The sequence below is a fragment of the Phyllostomus hastatus genome, unplaced genomic scaffold (assembly GCF_019186645.2).
Source record: "Phyllostomus hastatus isolate PE091 unplaced genomic scaffold, TTU_PhHast_1.1 phas_scaffold_1066, whole genome shotgun sequence".
NCBI lineage: Eukaryota > Metazoa > Chordata > Mammalia > Chiroptera > Phyllostomidae > Phyllostomus > Phyllostomus hastatus.
The window spans coordinates 15,355,015-15,377,904 of record NW_025334004.1 but is presented as its reverse complement, the minus strand read 5'-3'; the positions used below and the strand labels follow the sequence as shown (position 1 = coordinate 15,377,904).

Here is a 22,890-nt window from a genome sequence, read left to right as displayed (position 1 = left end):
CGTTACTGTGCTGGGTTCTGTCACTGTCCGGGGGGGGGGGGGAGGAGGAGGTTTGGAGGCCGGAAGCGGAAGAGCGGGGCTTCGAGCCACAGCCAATCGACGCCGAAGGCTGAATTGCTGAGGCCGGTTGAACGGGTGCGGGGGAGGCGGCTTCTTCCGGCGGGCCGAGGGTGGCTCGGTACGTTGAAGGACACAGCCTCCGGAATTCGTGCTTTCTGCAAGGTGGGTGCGGAGAGGGCTCCGGCCTCGGGCCTCGCGCCACAGCCTTGTGGCGCCGGCCTAAAATCCGACCATGTCCAGTCCGGGAACGCCGCGAGGTCTTCCCTTTGTGGGGCGAGGGCGGTGGGGGATGGAAAAAGAGTTTGAGATCACGAGGCCCGCAATGCCAGGGGTCCGACAGTGGCTGGGCAGCCGTGCGGAGAGGCTAATAGGTGCTCCCAAAAGGCTCCCATGGCTCCCGAAGGCCCTTAGATTTTTCAGTGGAGAAAAATGACGCCCGCAGCGGTGTCTTCCAAGGTCATCCGGTGACGTGATATTAGATCAGAACTTGAGCTTCTGACCTCATCTCTGGCTGAATTATTCTTTTCCTCGGTGTGTCCGTAGCAGCTCGTTCTCGCTGAGCTGTGCTAAGGAAACTTGCTAGCCAGACCTCCTTTCGCTGCGCCGCAGCCTTTGTCAGAGCGAGAGTGAGTGTGGCCGGCCCCTTCTGTTCTCCAGGCCCGCGGGAAGCGGAATAGATTTAGACGCGAACACTCTCTATCCACGTGAAGGCCTTTCCTAGGAGGTAGCCAGGACGGGGAATTGTGAACTCCTTGAAGTGCGGGAGGCTGGTTCTGGTCCCTGAGCGTCTCTCGCTCATCTTCGCGTCCTTCACCTAGTGGTCTCACCATTCCAGGTAGATGTCCAGTCAGACAGGGAAACAGCGGTATGGAGAATCAGAAAGTAGCTAAGGGCAGTTAAATCACTTGGGGCCTTTAGTCCGAAATGTCCATTTTACAGGCAAAGAAAAGGCACGGAAGGATCAGTTATATTTGATATCTCTCGCCAGTTAATTACAAACAAAAGTGGAGACCCTATTGCTTAGATTTTCCCCCAGGCTGCCATTCAACAAATAGTACACTTATTCTTAGGTAATTTGCTCTTCCATTAAGCAAGTTTCAGTTCAGTTACTCCAGAAGGGCATCTGCCACAAAGGTTTCCGATCTTTGCCAAAAAGTAACCAGCAGTTTGCTGAAGAGTGCAGACCTAAGTGTTTCCAGGCTTTTATAGCCTGTTTTATCTCCCACGGTTTATCTCACCAGCGACATCAGGCTTTCCACTCCCTGCTTCATCTCAGCCTCTCAAGATCCTTTAAGACTCAGATTAAACTGCAGTTCCTGTACCATGTTCTTCAGTCAGGATTAGTCTTCTGCCGACTATCACCAACATCAGAATTCACCCACTTTGTGTAGAGAGGGCTTTAAATCAGCTTAAATTGCTTCAGTTGCACACCACATCCTCCTAAATTTGTTTGTTAGGTACAGATAGTGGAGGTTATCAGTTAATAATTTGACAAAGTTAAATCCTTACTTTCTGTAGGGTTTCTCCTAGAAACCTGCATAATACTATTAGTATCCAAAAATGTATTATGAAGGTGAATGGGGTGGGGGATTTGCCTTTAATAAGTTCAGTAAAATGAAACAGTTACTAGCAAAGCCATGTCATAAAGGTTTCTGTTAATAGAGATGTTCCGGCTTGTGCCGTACAGGCCGAGGCCACTGAAGGGACCCAAGAACGTTTGGATTTCCTTAATTGCTCTACGAACGTTCTTGAAACAGTTCAAAATTAAGGTTATTTGTCCAAAGTTTTCATTGCCAATTTTGTGCACGTGAATGCCTCTGAAGGCCTTTGAATGTAAACAAGAGAGTGCCAGTGTCCATAGCAATGACTTCCTCACAGATCTCCCTCTTCCATTTCAACAAGAGCCAGCCGTATCGCTGCCACTGCCTACCAATCTCGACCGGACCTCGACCGGCTCGTCTGTGTTGCCAATCGACTCGGCGTGGCGTCGGTCGTGGTAGATAGGTGGTCATACATACGAGTTTTCGAGCATTGTTCTGGCGATCTTTGAATGTGCCTTTGCTATTTCTATTATAAGAGAAATACATGTCTCTGTAAAATACATACGTACTATAGATATAACTCCTCTGAAAAGTCTGCTCTGTATTCCATTGTTTTCTGTTACTCCAGTGTTTTTCAAACCTGAACGTATATCAGAAACACCTGGAGGGCTTATTAAAATGGATTGCTGGGCCCGAGTTTCTGATTCATTGGGCTTGAAGTGCAGGGCCTGGCATTTGGCATTTCTAACAAGTTTCCAATGATGTCGATGCTGCTCGCCTAAGGACCAGACTTTGAGAACCATTGATGTGCTCTGTAATACAATGTCCAGGAATAGGATTAAAAAAAAAATTTACATTACATGAGGGTATCTTTTCATGTCAATACATAAATAAAGGCCTACACACATTTTATTTCCTCCCGTGGAAACCATCATTTATCAATCTCCTGTGGGTGGACTTTTAGTTTTTCCAGTTTCCTTTTTTTTTTTTTTTTTTTTTTTAAGAGAGAGGGGAGAAGGAGGGAGAAAGAAAGGGAAAGAAACATCAATGTGAGAGAGAAAATATGGGTCAGTTGCTTGTCCTACAAGCCCTGTGCCCCAGCTGGGAACTGAACCCACAACCTAGGCATGTGGCTTGAATGGGAATCGAACTGCTGAACCAATTGAGCCACTGTGATGAGGGCTCCATTTTACTTTTGTAAACAGTGTTTCAGTCATCATACTTGAACCATATAACATGTTTCCACTTTGTAATATTTCTATAAGGCTAAATACCTCGAGAACAAATGAACCAGCTAGATAAAAGGGTATGCTAATTTTATAATTTGATAGATACCACAAAATTGCACTTTAGGAAGTTATTCCAGTTGACACTCTAGGCAACAGAGGGACTACTTGTTTCTTACCATGCTACTCCTGCTGCTTATTATCCTAATTTTATCTTTGCCAGTCTGCTAAATACTGGTCTCGCTTCACATTTCTCTATCATGAGGTTGGTTATCCTTTTATGTTTTGCTATTTTGTTCTTTGTATTTTCCCTTCCTAAGGGAATTAAAATGTCTGCCCACATTTTTAACAGGATTTTTTAATTTTTACTATTGATATTTACATTTAAATCTTTTGTCTGTTTTGGTGATAGGAGTAAGGATTCCAACTTCCCCACACCAACAGCTACTATGTATCAACTCCATTTAGTAAATGATTCCTCCTCTGCCTTCCCATGAAGGTCTTAAATTGTTTATAAGAAAAATTGTAAAAAGAGGGATGGTAAGTTGGGCTGTTTAGTTAGTGGTTATGCCTCTGTGAAACTTTGCAGTTTCACAAGATCTAATTTTTAACTAGTCTTAAAACTGACTAGTTTTGGAATTATGTAATTCCATTTACATAATACCATGGTATGTAGATAGAGCCAGGAATGAAAACATCAAGCAATATTGGGTCAGAGGGTGGACTTAGAGACCACTGTGTTTTCTTCCTATGCCAAGTGATTTGAGGTATATTCTGGATTGTTTTATAAAAGCAACCAAGGTAAAGTCCTCCTTCCAAAACTTCTCATCAGCAAGGCTTTTTCCACTATCGTTGCTACTGCTGTATCAGGCAAGACATACATAAGAATTTACGATATTTATATGCAGTGACTTTTCAGATTTTTTAAGCTTTAAAAAAAAATGTCCTTTTTAAATTGCATCCAAACCAATTTATTGTTGCCTTCTCTCTTTTTTTAAAAGATTGAAATCATGGCAGGTCCAGAAACTGATGCCCAATTCCAATTCACTGGTATCAAAAAATATTTCAACTCTTATACTCTCACAGGACGAATGAATGTAAGTACAAATGATACCTTTAAGCAGTTATATTTTCGAATAATTGTAACAGCAACTCCTCTTTACTTTTTTCCTTTTTTTTCAGTGTGTACTGGCCACATATGGAGGCATTGCTTTGCTGGTTTTATACTTCAAGTTAAAGCCTAAGAAAAATCCAGCTGTGAAAGCAACATAAAAGGTAAGGAGTTGACATTTAAAAGTTTATAACTTAGCCATTTTGATGTTAACAGTTTTTTTCTTGTCTATAAGAGTAAATCATTGTCATTATGCAAAATTTATTACATCTATGGGGGGAAAAGAAAAATATTACCCATATCCCATTACATTTGAAATTTTAATTACTTTTTTGGTTTAGCTCTTTTATGTATATTTCGTTTCCATTGGCCATAATTAATACCTGTGCTTTGTCTTATAACAAGTATGTTCTCTATAATTTGAATGCATGAGTGGTTATGGATATATGGTTTATTTCACAGAGGAAATGTTTCTTATTACATTTTGCTTTAATATAAATAACATTACAATGAACGCTTTTGAGCATGACATGACGTCTGTGTCTGTGATGTTTCTTAGACTCAAGTTCTTTCCCAAAGGGTTGTGAGGCACCCAGCTTTGTAAGATATCATCTCTCGCCCCAGCCAATGTTGAATAATACCAGTTTTTAGTTTTTGTTCATTCAGTGAGTAAAACTAATGTCTTTTTGGTGAAGTTGTACCTTTTTTTCTGCATTTGTATTTTTCTTAATATTTTCTTCATGTGCTTTTTTTTTTTTTTTTTTTTCATTTAACAATTGGGACTTTTGTCTTTGTGAAGATCTTCTCTTGTATAAGCTCTTTATGTAATACTCATTAACCAACTTTTTAAATCACTTGCAAGTATATCTCCCTTTTTTGCTAGTGTGCTAGTTTCAAGGTTTCTTTTCATAATCTTTTATTTTCAATTGCAGTTGACATGTTATATTCATTTCAGGTGTACACCCCAGTGATTAGACATTATATAACTTACTAAGTGGTCATACCAACAAATTTCATACCATCTGACACCACATTAGAATGTTATTGACTATATTACCTATACTGTACTTTACGTCCCCACGACTATTCTGTAACAACCAATTTGTACTTCTTGATCTTTTTTTTCACCCCCTTCACACCTGGCAACCATCAAAATGTTCTCTGTATCTACGAGTCTGTTTCTCTTCTGCCTGTTCGTTTATTTTGTTTTTTAGATTCAATAGTGATAGATAAGTATCTATTGCCTTTTTACTCTTTTTTTTTTTTAATTTTTTAAATTTCTTTTTATTGTTCATAGTCTTTTTGTTCTTCAAGAACCCCTTTAACATCTCATGCAACGCTGGTTTGGTGGTGATGAACTCCTTTAGCTTTCTCTTGTATAGAAATCTCCTTATATGTCCTTCCATTCTAAATAGTAGCTTTGCTGGGTAGAATAATCTTGGTTGTAGGTCCTTGCTTTTCATTGCTTAAATATTTCTTGCCAATCCCTTCTGGCCTACAAAGTTTCTGTTGAGAAATCAGCTGACAGTCTTATGAGAGCTGCCTTGTAGGCAACTAACTACCGTATTTTTCTGTGTATAATGTGTACCGTTTTGCCCAAATTTTTTAGAGAAAAATGGGGGTGCACATTATACATGGGCAGTGCTAATTCTGTATCTACATAAATGTTTTTAATTCTTTTATTTATGCTTATGTGTTAAAAGTGCAACTCTAGAAAACAATAATGATATCTGTATGCAAAATAATACCCTGCAATATGGGAATCAATTTGTTTCTAAATATAAATGAATAATTGAATTAAAAAATTAAAACAAAAGATTTTTTGCCCCTGGAAGTTTGGGCCAAAAACGTTGGTGTACCTTATACACAGCAAAATATGGTACTTTTCCCTTATTGTTTTTAAGATTCTCTGTCTTTAACTTTTTGCATTTTAATTATGTGTCTTGGTGTGAGTCTCTTTGGGTTCATCTTATTTGGGACTCTGCTCTTCCTCGTATGTCTAGTTTTTTTACTAGGTTAGAGAAGTTTCTGTCATTTTTCAAATGGGTGTTCAATTTCTTGCCGTCTCCCTTCTCCTTCCAGTACCCTTGTGATGCGAATGTTGGTAAGCTTGAAGTTGTCCCAGAGGCTCCTTATATTATCTCTCTTTTTTTTTTTTTTTTAATTCTTTTTTCTTTCTGCTATTCTGATTGGGTGGGGGGGGGGTTTGCTTTCTTACATTCCACCTCGCTGATTTGATTCTTCACTTCATTTACTCTGCTGTGGATTCCCTGTAAATTATTCATTTGTTAGTGTATTCTTCATTTCTGAATGGTTTTTTTAATAGTTTCCATGTCATTTTTTTATGGTGTCGAGGTTTTCACTAAATTCATTGAGCATTCTTATAACCAGTGTTTTGAACTCTGCATCTAGTAGATCGCTTATCTTTTTTTTTTTTTTTTTTTTTTTAATTTCTTTTTCTGGCGTTTTGTTCTTTTTCTTTGGGGCATATTTCTTTGTCTCCTGTTTTTGCAGCCTTCTTGTGTTTGTTCCTATCTATTAGGTTGAGCTGCTACATCTTCCAGGCTTGGAGAGTGGCCTTATACAATAGGTGTTCTCTAGGGTCCAGTGCCTCAGCCTCCCCAGTCACCCAAGCTTGGCACTCAAGGTGTGCCCTCCGTGTGTGCCATGTACACCCTCCTCTTGTAGTTGAGCCTTGAGTGCTATTGGCACATTGATGGGAAGGATTTATTCCCAGGCCACTTAGCTGCAAGGACTGCCTGTGACCACCGACCAGTGACCTCCAACCACCTTGGAGGATCAGCTGTGCAGGGACCCACCCCACAGAAGACAACTTACTTCAGTGGGGTTCTAGAGCCCACCGAGTCTGCCTCTTGAGTGTGTTGCTTGTGAAGGTGATAGGGTGATGCGTTGATATGGTCTGAAGTTGCCCACTGGGTGCACTGGTTCTGGGGCCTCTGGAGAAGTGCAGCCCAAGTTCAGCTGCTACCTGTGTTTTGCCCTATGGCTACCTGATAGGAGCTACAAAGCAGTCTGCAGATGGCTGCTACTAGTGCTGAGCTTGGAGTTGTCTAGGAGAGGCCAAGCTGCAAGCCAAGGCCAGCTGCCGCTAGTGCCGAACCTGGGGCCACTTAGCAAGAAGTACAGGGCACACTGAGGCCAGATGCTGCATGTTTGAGCAATTTTAGGGAAATCTGAAGCATGAGCCAAGACAGGCCATTCATAGGGAAAAGCCCCTGAACAGTTTGGGTGGGCCTGAAAGTTGTGTAGGGCAGTGTCTCAGGACTCACCGGGGCGGATGATCAGTGTGTCAGGTTGATGGAGACTCAAGGTGTCCGACTGCCAGATTTCTTGGGTGAAGGGAACAGTGGCCTCTGCGAGCACTTTGGCAGAAAGCTGCATGTCCCCCTCCCCCCCCCAGCTCTCTCCCTGATGCCAGACAATTCAGTTCCTTCATGTCCCTGGTGCCCTTTCAGCTGCTCTCAGCATTGGAGCACAGAGGCAGTGAGTCCAAGTAAGTCCATGGACACCCTTTCAGAGGAACTGCCTAATTCCCTAGCTGTAGGACTTCCGTTCAGCTAGGTTTCAGGGTGTTCTGTAGTTTAGTTTTAATTTTGATGTCGTTTCAATTTTTCATATAAATAGTTTTATTCTTAAATGCCCTTTAGACTTCATTTTCTTCTTGTAGTACCCCCCAACCCCATTTCCCTATGCTAAAGTGAAAATTTGTGTTTGGCAGATGATGTGCAGAAAATGCAAAATCCAGATCTTTATCTAATGTAGCTCTCCACAGGTAGAAAATTTTCCCTCTGTTCTTACAAGTTTCCCCAATCCTTAGGGGACTGCATATCCCAGAATGCAGTGGTCCATGACTTATTCCTGACAAATGTATTTGGTTCAATATCCCATGTTAGGTACCTCCTAACTTCATGTAGCCCTGTTATACAAAGAAATTGCGTCTCAGATATCAAATAACAGATACCTACTAGAAAACATACCTGTTTTCTACTGTTTAAAATGTTACTTTATGTAGCTCTGGCTGGTGTGGCTCAGTGGATTGAGTGCTGGCCTGCGAACCAAAGGATCACTGGTTTGATTCCCAGTCAGGGCACATGCCTGGGTGCAATGCAGGCCAGGTCCCCAGTAGGGGGTGTGTGAGAAGCAACCACACATTAGCGTACATTAGGATCATACTGAATTGTTGACAGCTCTTTTCTTAAAGATGTAATGTTAGGTTAAATTATATAAGGCTGAGATACACCTTAATTTTGGGATGGGTTACTGACTCCTTTGAGAATTTGATGAATTTGCCTTCAATTTCAGGGGGTTCATGGATAGTCCTATACTGGCAATTTACTGAACATCTTAAGAGTTGAACATGTTTGTGTCTGAACTATTTCTGCTTTGTTTATAGGATTCTAAACTGTACCTCATCTGTAATTTCCCCTGCCTGGAGAAGCTAGTGTCAACTCATCATGTGATACTCAATTTGTACAATAAATTATGAACCTGGAAAAGCTGGTTGTCTTTATTTACAAGATATCAAAAATATAAAAACTGTACAAAATGCAACAAAGGCAAAAAACTGGCAGTGACTTGGTCTGAATTTTAGTTTCCCAAAGCAAGGCTCAGTACTGGAGGTAAGCAACTGAAATGTCTGTCTGACTTCAAGTGTACAAGGTTGTGTATAGCCATTTTAGCTGAAGTAGAACATGAAAGCTAAACTCCTTCACCCAGTTTATAGAGTGTTTGGGTGCACTCAAGAATCTGACGAGCGCAAATCAGATGTCAGTAGGTGGTTATACATCTAAATCTTAGAAAGGAACTGTAGTTCACCCTACCCAGTTACATACATTCCACTAGTCATGGGCCAAGCAAAAATGTTAGTGGATCATTTAACATAGTATTTGAGTGCCATACATTAACTACATTTTTACAGCAGAAACATAACATGCTCATAGAATTCTTCAGCTAAAATTCATGATGGTATTATATTACTCAATTTGAATCTTGAAGCAGGATGAGTTATTGAAATCAATTTTTTCCTAAACATAATAAATTAAAATAGCATTTGAACAGAAAATGCATAGTTTCCACACATTCCAAAGCACCAAAAACATCCCCTCCACGAGCATAATACCTCTTATTCAACTAACGGAAATTAGTTAAATGTGGTTGCTATAGAAACGTGGAACTGTCCTGTTCAGATTTTCCCAGCAGCATACTTCCAGATCCATATAGACAAAACATTCTTCGTAGCTTAAATATTAATCACTGAGGTATTTGCTTTTAGTCTCCCTTTTTCAAACAGTAGCTTCCAAAGGTCTTTAACACCAATGGTTTATTGCGGACTATAAGCTCCTGCAGCTAGAACCAAGTTTCTTCGCGTAAAATGGAGATGTACGACTGGTGTTGATTTGGTCATATATGTTCCCAACAATAACTCCTGTGAATTCTCAGGTAAATTTATATGCCCAGTGGCTGTAGTAAAGTCATCAGTCTCTAAATCTTCAAACGCTTTGACAGCATCCCATAACCGGACTGTATTATCCATTGAACCTAAGGGTAAGTCAAAGAAAACCATTTAGTAGCATCTGCCCTATTCAGCATCTGACATTTTGCCAAGTACACTTTAAGTATTATTTGCTGTATATTTTTGGTGAAAAATCTAAACCTGATTAACAACTCTAGTCCTGCTAAAGGAGCACTTCAAGCAGTAGTTTAACATAACTTGAGAGGTCAATATACATGTAGGGTGATACTCTGGAATCACAGCTAAAAAGAAGAAAAGCCTAGAACAGCAGGACTTTGCCATTATCAACACTCCTTGTTTCCTTTTAACATACCATTTAGCCTTTCCCACAAAGCAATTCCAGTCATTTACCTGATGCCAAAATTTCACCATCTCTACTAAACCTAAGTGAACAGACTGTATCGGTGTGTCCTTTTAATTCTCCAACCATCAAACCATGTCCAATATCCCAAAGGAGTACTCTGCCATCTGTTGCTCCTGTAGCCAGAAATCTCCCATTGGGAGAAAATGTCAAGGAATGAATTGGTCCCTAGAAGAGAAATCAAGGGAAAGAATCAACAGTAGGGCTAAAAATACCTAGGAAAGTAAGAAAAGATTTTGAAGTGTAGTGGTATGAATAGTGTCTAGACTCTGTGTCACCGATTCATTTTTTAAACTATATCTCTACAGCAACCTTGTGCCTTATGCGCTGGAACACCGAAAGCGTGAAAATACCTTGTGTCCAGTGAAGATCCGTACACAGTTCCCATTCAGGACATCCCAGAGCCGCACGGTTCTGTCTGCAGAGCCCGTAGCAACATAATTAGAATTTGGATGGAATTTGGTACAGTTCACGTCAGCTAGATGGCCAGCAAATATCCTTAAAGGCTGATAGTGGTCTGTAGCCCAGAGCCTTTTAAAAAAATTTATTAAAAGCAAAACATGGTAATTAGCAGTTAACTATGAAATGCCCAAATTTTACCCAAAATAAATATCCATGTGAAATGTTAGTTCCAAATGGGTCCCCCTCACTATTACCTAAGAAAAAGAAAGAATGACTGAGACAAACATTCTTAAAGTTGATCTGGTACAAACATTTTTTAACTTTATGATTCTTGAGTACTCTCCTCTCCTTATCCCCCTTCTCTCTTATCCCACCCAACTTCTAGTCTAACCAATACAGAAGTTTTGGCCGCCACAGTTTCTCACCGGAGCTGCCTCATCCTTAACTTTTAAAGAGATGACAGAGAAACGAGGTACCACAGTAGTAGGGAAAGGCCAAGGTTAAACAGCTGATAAAAATGAAATATATATATGTATATATAAAATAAACCTAAAAGGGGGGGGGGTTAAACAGCTGATGGGAGGCAGAGGAAGGTAAGTTAAAAAGCCACCTTGAAAAAAAACTACTCAGGACCCTTGATATAGACATAAGTATAGACAGTAATACTTTTCCCCCAAATTCATTTTCAAATAATGAGTCTTAAATGCTCACAATCTCAAAAAGTTGATCCTGAATAACAAGTGAAAATGAGTTCGGCTAGAGTTTGTAATCCCAGCAAGAACCCTTTCTGTTCTTGACTAGACTCAGGTGTAAGGTCACAATGTACCTACCGAGCTACTCGGTCGTGGCCCCCTGACACAAAATAATATCCATATGGAGAGAACTGTGTGTCCCAAACTGGATAGTTGTGTCCTTTATATCCTACCAAACAGGTAAATGTTTGAAGACTCCACAATCTGACAGTTCCATCCTCTGAAGAGGAGAGTAGGTAGTTCCTGAGAGGAGAGAAAATAATATATTTGATTCCCAGAATAACTTTTAGTTACCAGTCCATTTTGTACATTTGAATATATTAAATATAGCTGACGTGCTACATCTCACTTTTAATTTACACATGAATTCACAGTAATTGAGTGGAAAGTACTAAACAAACTAACATTAGCCATGACATCCTATATCTACTGAGCATCTACAGAATGAGGTTCAATTTTTTTTAAAGAATATTGGGGAAAAAATAATTCTTTTTTTAAAGACTTTATTTATTTTACTTTTAGAGAGAGGGGAAGGGAAGGCGAAAGAGAGGAAAAGAAATATCAATGTGTGGTTGCCTCTCACATGGCCCCCACTGGGGACCTGGCCCCCAACCCAGGCATGTGCCCTAACTGGGAATCAAACCCGTGACCCTTTGGTCCATCAAAGAGTCATCCACTGAGCTATACCAACCAGAGCAAAAAAAAAAATAGCAATTTTTAAAAAAAGTAATACAAAGGGATAATGACAAAAACTATACTCAAATAAGGTCAATTTAAAAAGGCTTCTAAGAAATGTGGTATGTCACTTAAAACTCAATCTTTGATTTTAAAATGAATCTGCTATTTTCCTGTGTATGAGTTGTATAAGATTTTAAAAGGAAGTATCTCTGACACAAAAGCAGAAACACTAAGGCACATGAATAAAATACATTTTTCAAGCATAGATACAAAAGCTGAACTATTCAAAGTATGGTTTTCACTGAACTCAAGTTTTCCTTAAGTAAAAATATATCATCTGTCTAAACCCTATCAAATAAAAACTTCATTCTCAAAGGCTCTTAAAGATGAAAATTTTGATGGATTAGAAGCTAGTATCTATCTAAATAAGAGATAAATGGTATGATGAATACAAAATACTCTTCCCCCATTTCTATGGAATATTAGAGGTCATGAAAAATAGGCAAATACGTATTTATGGATTTCAAATTCCACTTTTAGTATCCTCTGTTTCTTTTGATTATACAAAGATAAATCTTCAATTAATAGCTAACAAGCCTTTAATATCAGGAATCTGTTACAAATTTGGAGATGATGGAAGACAGCAGTAGCCACAAAACCAAAACTAATTTTTAAAACCAGCAAACCCTGAGGCTGTGCATCTTCAGTCTGTAAATTTGGGTTACGTTAAGTTGCTACCCTATACACCCAAGATGACTTAGCAGATGGCAAGATTCTGAAAGACAGTGACTGACAAGCAACCATGAGATTTTTCTAACAGAAATTTTCCTAACATTTGCATAATATTTCCAGTAGTTAATATTTCAACGTAACACAGCAGTAGTCAATTTTCATTGTCTGTACTTTACCTGTCTGGACTGAAGCTGGCTCCATAGACAGGTCCACTGTGACCATACAAAATCTTCAACTCACTTGCTGTTTTCTCATCCATAATTCTTTCCAAGACATCATCTGATTCTTTGTCTATGAGGCTAAGATCTAAAATGGTCCAGAAATATGAATTTTTTAAAGTACATTCATTAAAACATTTTAAGGTAATCACATCACAGTTCAGGAAAAAAACTAACATTCTAACAGTTCCGCCTACATATCCTGCCCTGGGCTAACACCTCTAAATTAGGCGATACTACCCCAATGTACAGCAAAGGAAAGTGAGGTTCAGAGCAGTTAATAATTTGCCTAAGTGTACACACTATTCAGTGTTGGAACTAGAACTGAAAGTCAAGATAGCCACTACATCATAATGTTTCACAAAAATAAAAACTATGGAAGTATTAAATTACTGAAAATATTATCTTGTTTAAAAATACAGCAAGAAACTTTCTTTAAAATGGAATCCTGACCTTATTCTTTTTAGCCATTTTTATGTCTAAAACAGAAAACATTCTCCCACTATTTACTTCCAAGGTTTTAAAGATTTTATTTATTTTTAGAGAGAAGTGAAGGGAGAAAGAAAGGGAGTGAAACATCGATGTGAGAGAGAACTATCGACTGTCGGCCTCTCTCAAGTGCCCCCAACCAGGGACCAAACTAGTGACCCAGGCATGTGCCCGGACTGGGAATTGAACCAGTGACACTTTGCTTTGTGGAATGAAGCCCAACCAACTACTGAGTCACACTAGTCAGGGCTACTTCAAAGATTTTTAAAATACACACACGATCAATCATAAAATGTTAGATTTTTAACTGTAAAGAGTTTTTCAGCCTAATCCCCTCATTCTACAGGGAAGAAAACTGAGGCCCAGAGAAATTAAACCAATCTAGCACCTCAGTCTCCTCTCTGCCACTCCAAAGCACTTCTTACTATTGGGAATGTAAGCATTTTGAGTTAAAGAAAGAAACAGTGGAAGTCAGCTAAGATCACAATCTCTTGTATATATTCCATGGGAAGCAAGATTGGTGTAAACTGAGAGTTTACATCCTGACAGGTCATCTCAGTCACCTGCTGCTTGTTTGACGCTACGAAGCTTTTTGGGAGTCACAGACCACACTCGGACAGTTGAATCTGCAAACCCGCCAGCAATCAGGCTAGAGTCATCAGTGACATCCACTGCAGTAAGGCCCTGCCAAAAACACAAAAAAGAAAAAGCAGCTTTATACTAAACAATATTGTTTTAGGGGAGCAAAATACAATCACATCTCAGAATAAATAATGACAGCTATTTTTCTGTCATCATTTACCCCTTCTTTGCCCTCCACATTTACAGTGCATAACATGAAGCAAATGTTCATTGTTTTTGCACTTTACTAAATATATTCTCAGCAGCCTATTATAAAGAATCTATAAAGATGTGGAATTCTTAATAAAAAAAGACTAAGTTTATATAAGTACTTAAGCCAAATTCAAAAGAGATGAACTAGTTTCCTCCTCCTCAAAGGCTAACAGGACTTCTGATCAGTGAAACCATGAAACCGGGGGCACATGTATACAGAATTCTGGTACCTACAAGGTGCTAAAGTTCTTTTGAATATCTCCTTCTATCATTTCACAGCAGTGTCCAATTCTTTCTTAACAGCTGTCTTTAAGCTATATTTATGTCACAAGTTTAAATAAGAAAACTCCATTTCAATTAACACATTTCTTTTAATAGTATGTCACCATTTTACATGATAGTCCAGCCAGAAATTGCCCAATTATTTCACCGACCTGGTAGGCATTGAGGAATGTATAAAAACAAATGGAGGGTAAACAGTCTGGCCCAAGGCGCACTCGTTTGGTGGTTTCTTTCATATTCATTATCTTATCCAACTTATCTGAATCTTTCAACTCAGGAAGAGGAATCCTGTGAAGGAAAAAACAAACTAGGAATTACTAAGAAACCAGAACCTTGCAGAACACAACTTATACCTCCACACACGTCCCTGAGGTGCTTTCCTCACCTGTTTTGAGGTGGAGCATTGGGATCTTGTTTTTTGCTTTTGGATCCAATACTATCTTTTTTAGGTTTCTTCTTTTTAGGTTTTCCTTCTTCATTTTCTCCTTCTTCATCCTCATCATCCAAAGGCACTTCAATTTCTGGCTCTTTTAATAAACCAAAAAATACCTACAAGTCAAAAGGGCCAACATTTTTTTTAAATTAATTATAATTTTTTGTTCAATATATTCTTTTCATATCTTGACAGATGGATCACAATTAAATATAGTCATTTATACCCTGAGGCAGATTCTGCATTTGTCTACCCAATAGCCAATCTCCCCTTCTTCCTCACTAATAGAACCCAGACTTTGTTGGAGCAGCAATTATGATCAGTTAAACAATTTCTGTCCATGGGCTCCCATTCGGCTAGGAATGGCCATATAAGGTCACACTGGCCAACTGATGTACACACAAATGTACAATGTAGGGTTTTAGAACCAAATACTGTTTTCCTGATAAAAAGGGAAAGATTCAGCAGGGATATGCCTTTCGTCCTCCCCCTCTGCCTTCCAGGAATGCAGCTGCAAGGCTGGCGCTGCAAGAGCCATCTGTGAGCACAAAGAAGACAGCCACATTCTAAAGATGACAGAGCAGCAGCAAGGAGCCAGGTCCTTGATGGCTCTGTGGAGCCCTCGTGCCTGCCCGCCCAGGAGGGCCTTCCTCTGCAATTCATTTCCCATGAGAGAAAACCCTTTACTTGTTACAGCCACTGTAGCCAGGGTTCTGTTAAATGCAACCACTCCCCAATCCTCACTAACATTTATACCATCCTTAGAACATGAAACTTACGATACAGTGTAAAATTATTCCCAAACTAGCTGCAAGAAAAATGTGTAGATGGAAATGCTACAGTTTTTCATAATCTGCATTATATAGTTCTTAGGTTTATTCCCATACCTTTGATTTGTTTGCCTCTCGTTTAGCCTCTCCTGCCAAACTTCCCACCATCGCATCTATCTGTTGCTTACTACGCGGCATCCCATCAAAGATGTCAATGTAGAGGTGCTCCTGAACTATGTTCCATATCTGATTGTTCTGTTTCTCCTGAAGATGCCTCTTCAAGAGTTGGTACGAGTCACGGGAAATACGCAGAACAAATTTACTTGTTCGAAAATCCAACATGGTCTCATTCCCTTTCATGTGTTCCTTTTTGGTAAGACTAGATAACACTCGTAGGTCATCTTGGTAATAACATTCCTGATCTCCATGGAACCTGTTTCAGTGATTTTAAAAAGTCATTTTTCAATGTAATCATTAAGGGATCTGCCTCTCCCCCATATATTTATAAACATACCAGAATATAGTCAACGTGTCTGAATAATCTTGGACTAAGCTGTAGGATTAGAAGTGACATATTTCAAAATGATTACAATTCAGTTTCTGAATTCATCCTAAAAATGACCAATTTAACTCTCAAATGAAATGCAGCATAAACATTTTAAGAGAATCTGAAATAAATAACAAGCAAATGAAAGATAAGATGTCCACTACTGGTAGACAGTCTTTTCAATGTCACCTTTGGCAGACATTTGAAAATTCTAGAATCTTTGCTTTACTGAATTTTATGTTCTCTCAAACCCACTTCTAAGAACTTTTTTAGGGAAAAATTTCAAACATATACAAAAGTAGAAATTAGTATAATGAATTCAATGTACCTATCATTCAGCCTCTCAACAATAATCAGTACATGGCTGTCTTATAAACTCACCATTTTTCATGGTTTTTTATATAATTAACACCAGACACACTTGTTAAACACCAATACTTTAATAATACGATAGAGAACAAAGAAATGCTGACACCAGAGAATGAGCACCTCCATTTACTCACCATTACCAAAGGCAGTCAAATAAAGCTGTCAGCCTTGGTAATAATTAGTGAAGTTAAATGTACTTTTTTTTTATAATAATCTTAATTTTCCTAACAAAATAAAATTAAAGATTATTTGGCATTCAGTAAGAGCAACAAACAATGCAAAAACATTTAGAAAACAATGATTAAACATAAGATAGTATTACCCTAGCTCTGACAGACACATTGCCAAGATTCCTAAACTGTTACCTGTGTTATCCTATTATGACTCATCAAGACAGGACCTAAGAGTTTCTAAGATTTGAATGAATTAGAAATCTCAACCTCTGAGTGCTGGTATCAGTCATTGCCCATAACCTCATCTGAGCACTGGGTCCAGGCATGGACTGAGAAACTGTCATGACGAGAAGACAGGAAGTCCCCTCTGATAATCCAGCTTCCTACGTGAGATGGCTATACCTTGAGAAAGGAAGAGGTTTATTGACAATACTGTAAGAAAAGTTAGGTTAGGGTATGCCCTGGCTGGTGTGGCTCAGTGGACTGAGTGGCAGCATATGAACCGAAAGGTGGCCAGTTTGATTCCCAGTCAGGGCCCATGCCTGGGTTGCAGGCCAGGTCCCCAGCTGGGCTCCTGCAAGTGGCAACCAGTTGATGTTTCTTTCTCACATCGATGTTTCTCTCCCTCTCTTTCTCCCTCCCTCCCCTCTCTCTAAAAAAATGAATAAAATCTGGGGAAAAAAAAAGGTAAGTTAGCTTAGGGTAGAAGTTCTGTCATCATCAGCCTTAATTATTTTTTCGAAATCACTAACTACAGAACACTTGCTCTATGTGCCCCGAATTAGGCATCAGAGAATAACGAACAGATATAATGGCACAGAGGCCAAGAGTCCTGGGTTTTATTATTCCTCTACTACTACTACCTGTGCTGTCTGCCAAGTCCTGGCTTCTAGGTCTATTGCTTATACTAAAGAGCTCTCCTTAAAACTTTTAAACACGCCTCCTTCATTTTTATTTACTTATTTTTTTCCTGGATGAAAACCTTTAGAAGATTTCAGCCAGGCTGCAGGACTCTCGTATCACTGCCTCCTTTCTTAAACATTTCTTTCCTTCAATATCTCTAACTCAACACTCTCCTGGTTTTCTTCCTTCTCTCTGGCCTCTCCTTTTATATCTCTTCCGTTCCAAATGTCAGAGATCCTTAAGGCTCAGGCCTAGCCCTCTCTCTCACTTATTCCCTACCCCTCCCAGACGATCTCATCCATATCCATCAATATTACACACAACTCCGATCTATGGCTCCAGGCCCTACCTCCCCTCTGGGCTCCAGAGCCTTACATATCATCCACCAATCAACCTGATGTCTCTTAAAAAGTGAAAGGCACATTCAAATCTGAACTTAAGATTTTTCCACCACCTAAGAAACTAGGTCCTCTTCTAGGGTTTTCTTCCTCAGTGAAGGGCACTTCTATTCAGGTGAGGGAGCCAGAAACCTACAGGTTTATCAATAATACCTTGCCCTGCCCAGGTAGCTCAGTTGGTTAGTGTCATCTCAATATGCCAAGGTTGCAGGTTTGATCCTCACATATAAAAATCAACCAACAAATGCATAATTTAAGTGAAACAACAAATCGATGTTTCTCTCTCTCTCTCCTTTTCTCTCTCAAAACAATAAACAAAAAATGTTTAAAACAGTAATACCTTCCTCTCCCTCACCTCCATATCCAAGCCATCACCAATATGCCCACTTCTTTCACCAACACTACTGCACCCTAGTCCCTGTTTCTCAACAAGGGTGCTACTGGCACTTGGGACAGAACAATTCTCTGCTACTGGGACTGCCTGTCCGTATCAGAACACTTAGGGTCTCTAAGTCACCTGCTCCCCTCCCCAGTCACTATGACAACCAAAAACACCTCCACACATTTTCAGGTGAGTGGAACAGTATCACCCCTGGTTGAGAACCACTACCGTGTAGCCTCCAAACCTGGTCAATCTATGGTCACTATTCTCCCACCACCTGTTTTCCCCACTGCATAAAGGTCCTTTCAAAGTAAAATCTAATAATGACGTGGCTCTTCAATGACTTCTGTAGCAGAGATGCTACTGTCCCCAAATACCCATTTTTTTCTTTTTTTACTTTCTGTTTAAAGATTTTATTTATTTATTTTTAGAGAGAGAGGAAGGGAGGGGGAAAGAGAGGGAGAGAAACATTAATGTGTGGTTGCCTCTCACGTGATTGCCTCTCACCTGCCCCCTACTGGGGACCTGGCCCCCAACCCAGGCATGTGCCCTGACTGGGAATCAAACTGGTGACCCTTTGGTTCAGACCAACACTCAGTCCACTGAGCCACATCAGCCAGGGCCCATTTTTTTCTTTATTCCTCCACAACAGAACACCTGAATAGAACTCGTTAACTGAGCACAATGACACCTAGGTAAATAGCACATTTCCTACCTCCCTTGTGGATAGAAGTGACCATTGACTAATGACATGAAAAAGGAGGAGTCTGACTGCTTAGAGCCATCTTGTGCCACAGGTAGGAGCTGCATGACAGGGGTGGTGGAGCAACAAGGTGGAGAGTGCCAGGGTCCCTGCTAATCAAGGCTCCATCCAAGCCCTGAACTGCCAAACTTCATGAGAGAAAGAAATAATCTTTTATCATATATAAGCCTATATTTTTTGGGTTTTCAGTCACTCTCAGTCTAATCTAATCCTAACACAGGTTTCTGTTGTTCATAAGATACTTTATTTACGCCATTATGTTTGAGTTTTCAGTGAATCTCAGCCAAATCTAATCCTATATAACAACACCCCCTACTACTCTTAGGATAAACAAAGACCTTCAGCATGGCCCAAGAACCTGCCTATTCCAGCTCCTAACCAACTGTTCGACTTCATGTTGTACCACCCCATCCCACCTCCGCTCCAGCCACACAGCCCTTCCTTCGTCTGTGTACCCACCATGACCCCCGCAGCCACAGAGCCTAACTTTCGTACAGGCTTTTTCCTCTTCTCTTCATCTGGTTAACTCCTACCCAGTCTTCAGATCTTACCTCCAGCACCACCTCCCCTGGGAGCCTTCCCTGCCTTCTCCAACTAGATCAAACCCCCATTTTAGGTTCTCATAGCACGAGGTACCTCTCCTTCACAAAGCACTTTTTGAGTTGCAATCTTACGCTTGTGTGGTCACAGATGCATATATACATCATACACCTATACACACACACATATTCTATATATACAATATATAAAAATCCACATACTTCTCAAAGAATGATTTTGCTTCATTCTCATGTTGATTGTAGACTAGTTCCAAGTACATGTGCACAAACAGAGGATAAAAGAGTTGGGATAGCTCTGCCCGATGGCAGTCCAAGGAACATTCAATGAAGTGTTTCAGTCCACTATAGTATTCTTCATACATTGTGGGGTCTCCTTGCTGGTTGTAAGCTGACAGCACAGCACTGACATCTGGCTGGTCTTCCACAGCTACACTGCCAACTGTTTAAAAAACAAAAAACAGCTTTCAAGAAAATGACCTAACAGGCAGCAAACGATAGGGCTGTTTTGCTAAGGTCCAGAGGTGACTGACGCTTATCTCCTCTCAAAGTTTCGTCCCCAACCCAATCACATTATCTTTCAATGGGAGTTTGACTTTGTTTAGTCACTGCTCCAAACTCCTTCAGCTTGTCCATCTGAAAGCAAAATTTTCAAATCAATAACAAAAGATCCAATATTTTTCCTGGAGCTACCTTATTTTAAAGACAAATTTAATAAAACTTGCTATGTGCAAATTGAACAACTTCATTCATCTTCTCTCGAGCCTCAGTGCAACTGGCACCCACCACCACTAAAACATGCACTGCAGTAACATGCCCTGTTCTCCAAAGTACTTTGTAACTTTTCCTGTAACATCGTATCCTGTGTTAACTTCCTATGTGTACCTCTCTCACTCCTGTAAGCATTTCAACGGTGGGGCATGCCTTATTTATATTTCCAAAAGATATGCCTAAAACAATTTCCAAAACCACCATTTCAAGTCAGTCACCTTGAGTACTTATTGGTAATATGGCAATACCAAATAAGGATACATGTGTCAATGGAATCAGAATTTTATTGTTGGAAATTTTTAAGCTGAAATTAGAGTACTGTTAGGCTGTTTACTGCACAAATGTATAAATTATTTTGGTTACCCTGATGGCCTTTTCTTTTCCTCCTTACTGGTTTCTGAGTTATGATCTAAAATATAGGTCAAGTTTCTGAAGAGGTGAGAGATTATAACAAAATAACCAACAACATAACTCATACATCTTATTTCATTCATGAAATTCGGCACTCAGAGAAAATTCCTCTCATTGACAGGGTAGCTCAGTTGGTTAGAGCATCATCCAATACATCAAGGTTGTGGTTAAATCCCTGATCAGGCAGAGAAAATTCCTCTCATTGACAGGGTAGCTCAGTTGGTTAGAGCATCATCCAATACATCAAGGTTGTGGTTAAATCCCTGATCAGGTAGCATACAAGAACCAACCAGTGAATACATAAATAAGTGGAACAACAAATACATGTTTCTCTGTCTCTCTCCCTCTCTTTCTCTCTGTCTTCCTCTCTCCCTCACTCCAAAATCAATTTTAAAAATTCCTCTCAACCACATTTTTCACATTTCTGTCTATGGATTACAATGCTAAGTATTCATACTTCACTTCTGGCAGTGCCACAAAGATTAGGTCTCACAGATGCAGATTAATTACCTAGAGGCTCAGCCCTGGATAATTTAATTCAATGAGCATTCATTATTGGCTTGGGGTCACCTCTGACACCTTACACTGTGTGTGCATTTTACTGCGTGGACTTTGTGCAGCAGTTGTTGAGAAAAGCAGGCGGGCCCTCAGTTGTCAGAAATGGGTAGCCAGGGATAAACTTTTCAATGCCAGTCATTCTACGTATGTGACACCCGGGCCTCACAATAACCCACTTAACAGAGCAAAACTCAACCTTAGGGAGAATAAATTAATCAACATCACACCAGTAAAGTAACGGAGGCGTGAATCCAGGTCTGTCCAATGCCTATTCCTAAATGAAGCTCTCAAGTTTTGCCATGCATCTTGGAAGCATTTATTAAAAAATGCAGATTCCCAGGTCGGCTTCTACAGGGTCGGATTCACTAAGTTTGAATTGATGCCCAGTAGTCTGCATTCCCCAAAAGATGTAACAGTCGAGGCAGTTAACCTGTATTTTGAGAAACACTGGCTACGCTGTGTTCCATCACTCCCTGGCTTCACAGTCCGCAGCCAGTCCCTTGGCTTTTCTCCCTGTTTACTCATCTCTCCAATAGAGGTAATGTGTACCTTACCATGGGACTGTGAGAATTAAGATACAGAACCAACCTAAAGTATTTCTGGTACTTAATGTACGCTAGTACAGAACTATACAAATATTGTCAGTGTTCGTGCAGACCTGCGCAAGGCTCCGGAGCCCAAGAAAGGGGAAAGGGACCAAAACCCTGAAGATCCCCGCTCTCCGCGCCCACCTTCCCCGTACATCGCTGAGCTCAACAGCTCTCCTCAGCCTCTCGCTGGAACTGACAGCTCTACCAAGAGGGTTTGACTGCGCAGCCGGCGCACCAGAGAAAGGGGCGGGCATGTGGCCCTAGAGGCGGGCCCAGGAAATTCAAAACAAGCCCGCAGAGGTGCAGGCCTGCCAGCCCCGGCATTCCCGGCTTGTTTCCTCTGGTGCCGGCGTTGCCTCCCCGGGATCAGCAGGCTCACCTTTTCCCGGAGCCGCAGGACCTGTTGCTGATCCCGAGACGGCAGCGCCCAAAGTGCCCGTGCCCGGAGGGTCGGGGGCTGCAGGGCCGGGAGCCGAGGCTGCGACCCGGCTGAGAAGCGCGCTAGCCGCCTCGGCGCCGGCGCCGTCCGCCTCTCCCGGGGCTCCGGAGCCGGCTGTGTCTTCCAACAGCCGGGCCTCACGGCGCAATGCCTCTTCGGCCTCGTGGAGGTTGCTCTGCCGTAAGAACTGTAGCACCGCCAGCAGAGTCGGTCGGTCTTGGGGAGCGCCGGCCTCCGAAGCAGCGGCGGGCACCGGGGCCGCCCCCGCCGGGGCAACAGCAGGGACAGCCACGGAAGGTTTGGGGGTCCCACCATCCCCGCCGGCAGACGACGCCGCCGCAGCGTTCCCGCCGCCGCCGTTGGGGCCGTTGTTGGTAGTGCCGCCGCCACCTTCGCCAGCGCCGTCCCCTGCTTGTGGAGGTAGCAGTGTTGGCGGTCCCTCCGCCTCTAGCTTGACCGCCACCTCCGTCTGCTCCTCCGCCAGCGCCGCCATCTTGCGGCTGAGCCACCTTGTGCCGTCAAGTGTGATTGAGTTTTCGCCACATGGAGGGTGGGGAGGAGCTTTTTACGACATCTAGGGAAGGCAATTTACGGTAGTAGGAGGAGC

The 22,890-nt window shown here is 41.1% G+C and overlaps 2 protein-coding genes across 2 annotated transcripts; one reads left to right on the top strand and one right to left on the bottom strand.

Moving 5' to 3' along the window:
• Positions 1–72: 72 nt before the first annotated feature.
• ATP5MK (ATP synthase membrane subunit k) lies at positions 73–8,455 on the top strand. The gene is made up of 4 exons (XM_045854338.1): positions 73–222; positions 3,829–3,924; positions 4,010–4,102; positions 8,353–8,455. Exons 2-3 carry the CDS (start codon positions 3,838–3,840, stop codon positions 4,097–4,099), a joined length of 177 nt encoding a protein of 58 aa, XP_045710294.1. The 5' UTR covers positions 73–222; positions 3,829–3,837; the 3' UTR covers positions 4,100–4,102; positions 8,353–8,455.
• TAF5 (TATA-box binding protein associated factor 5) lies at positions 8,440–22,890 on the bottom strand. The gene is made up of 11 exons (XM_045854337.1): positions 22,224–22,890; positions 19,719–19,956; positions 15,540–15,855; positions 14,605–14,768; positions 14,372–14,507; positions 13,667–13,787; positions 12,573–12,702; positions 11,065–11,229; positions 10,186–10,363; positions 9,823–10,000; positions 8,440–9,497 (listed from the first exon to the last, which is right to left on the bottom strand). Exons 1-11 carry the CDS (start codon positions 22,774–22,776, stop codon positions 9,280–9,282), a joined length of 2,397 nt encoding a protein of 798 aa, XP_045710293.1. The 5' UTR covers positions 22,777–22,890; the 3' UTR covers positions 8,440–9,279.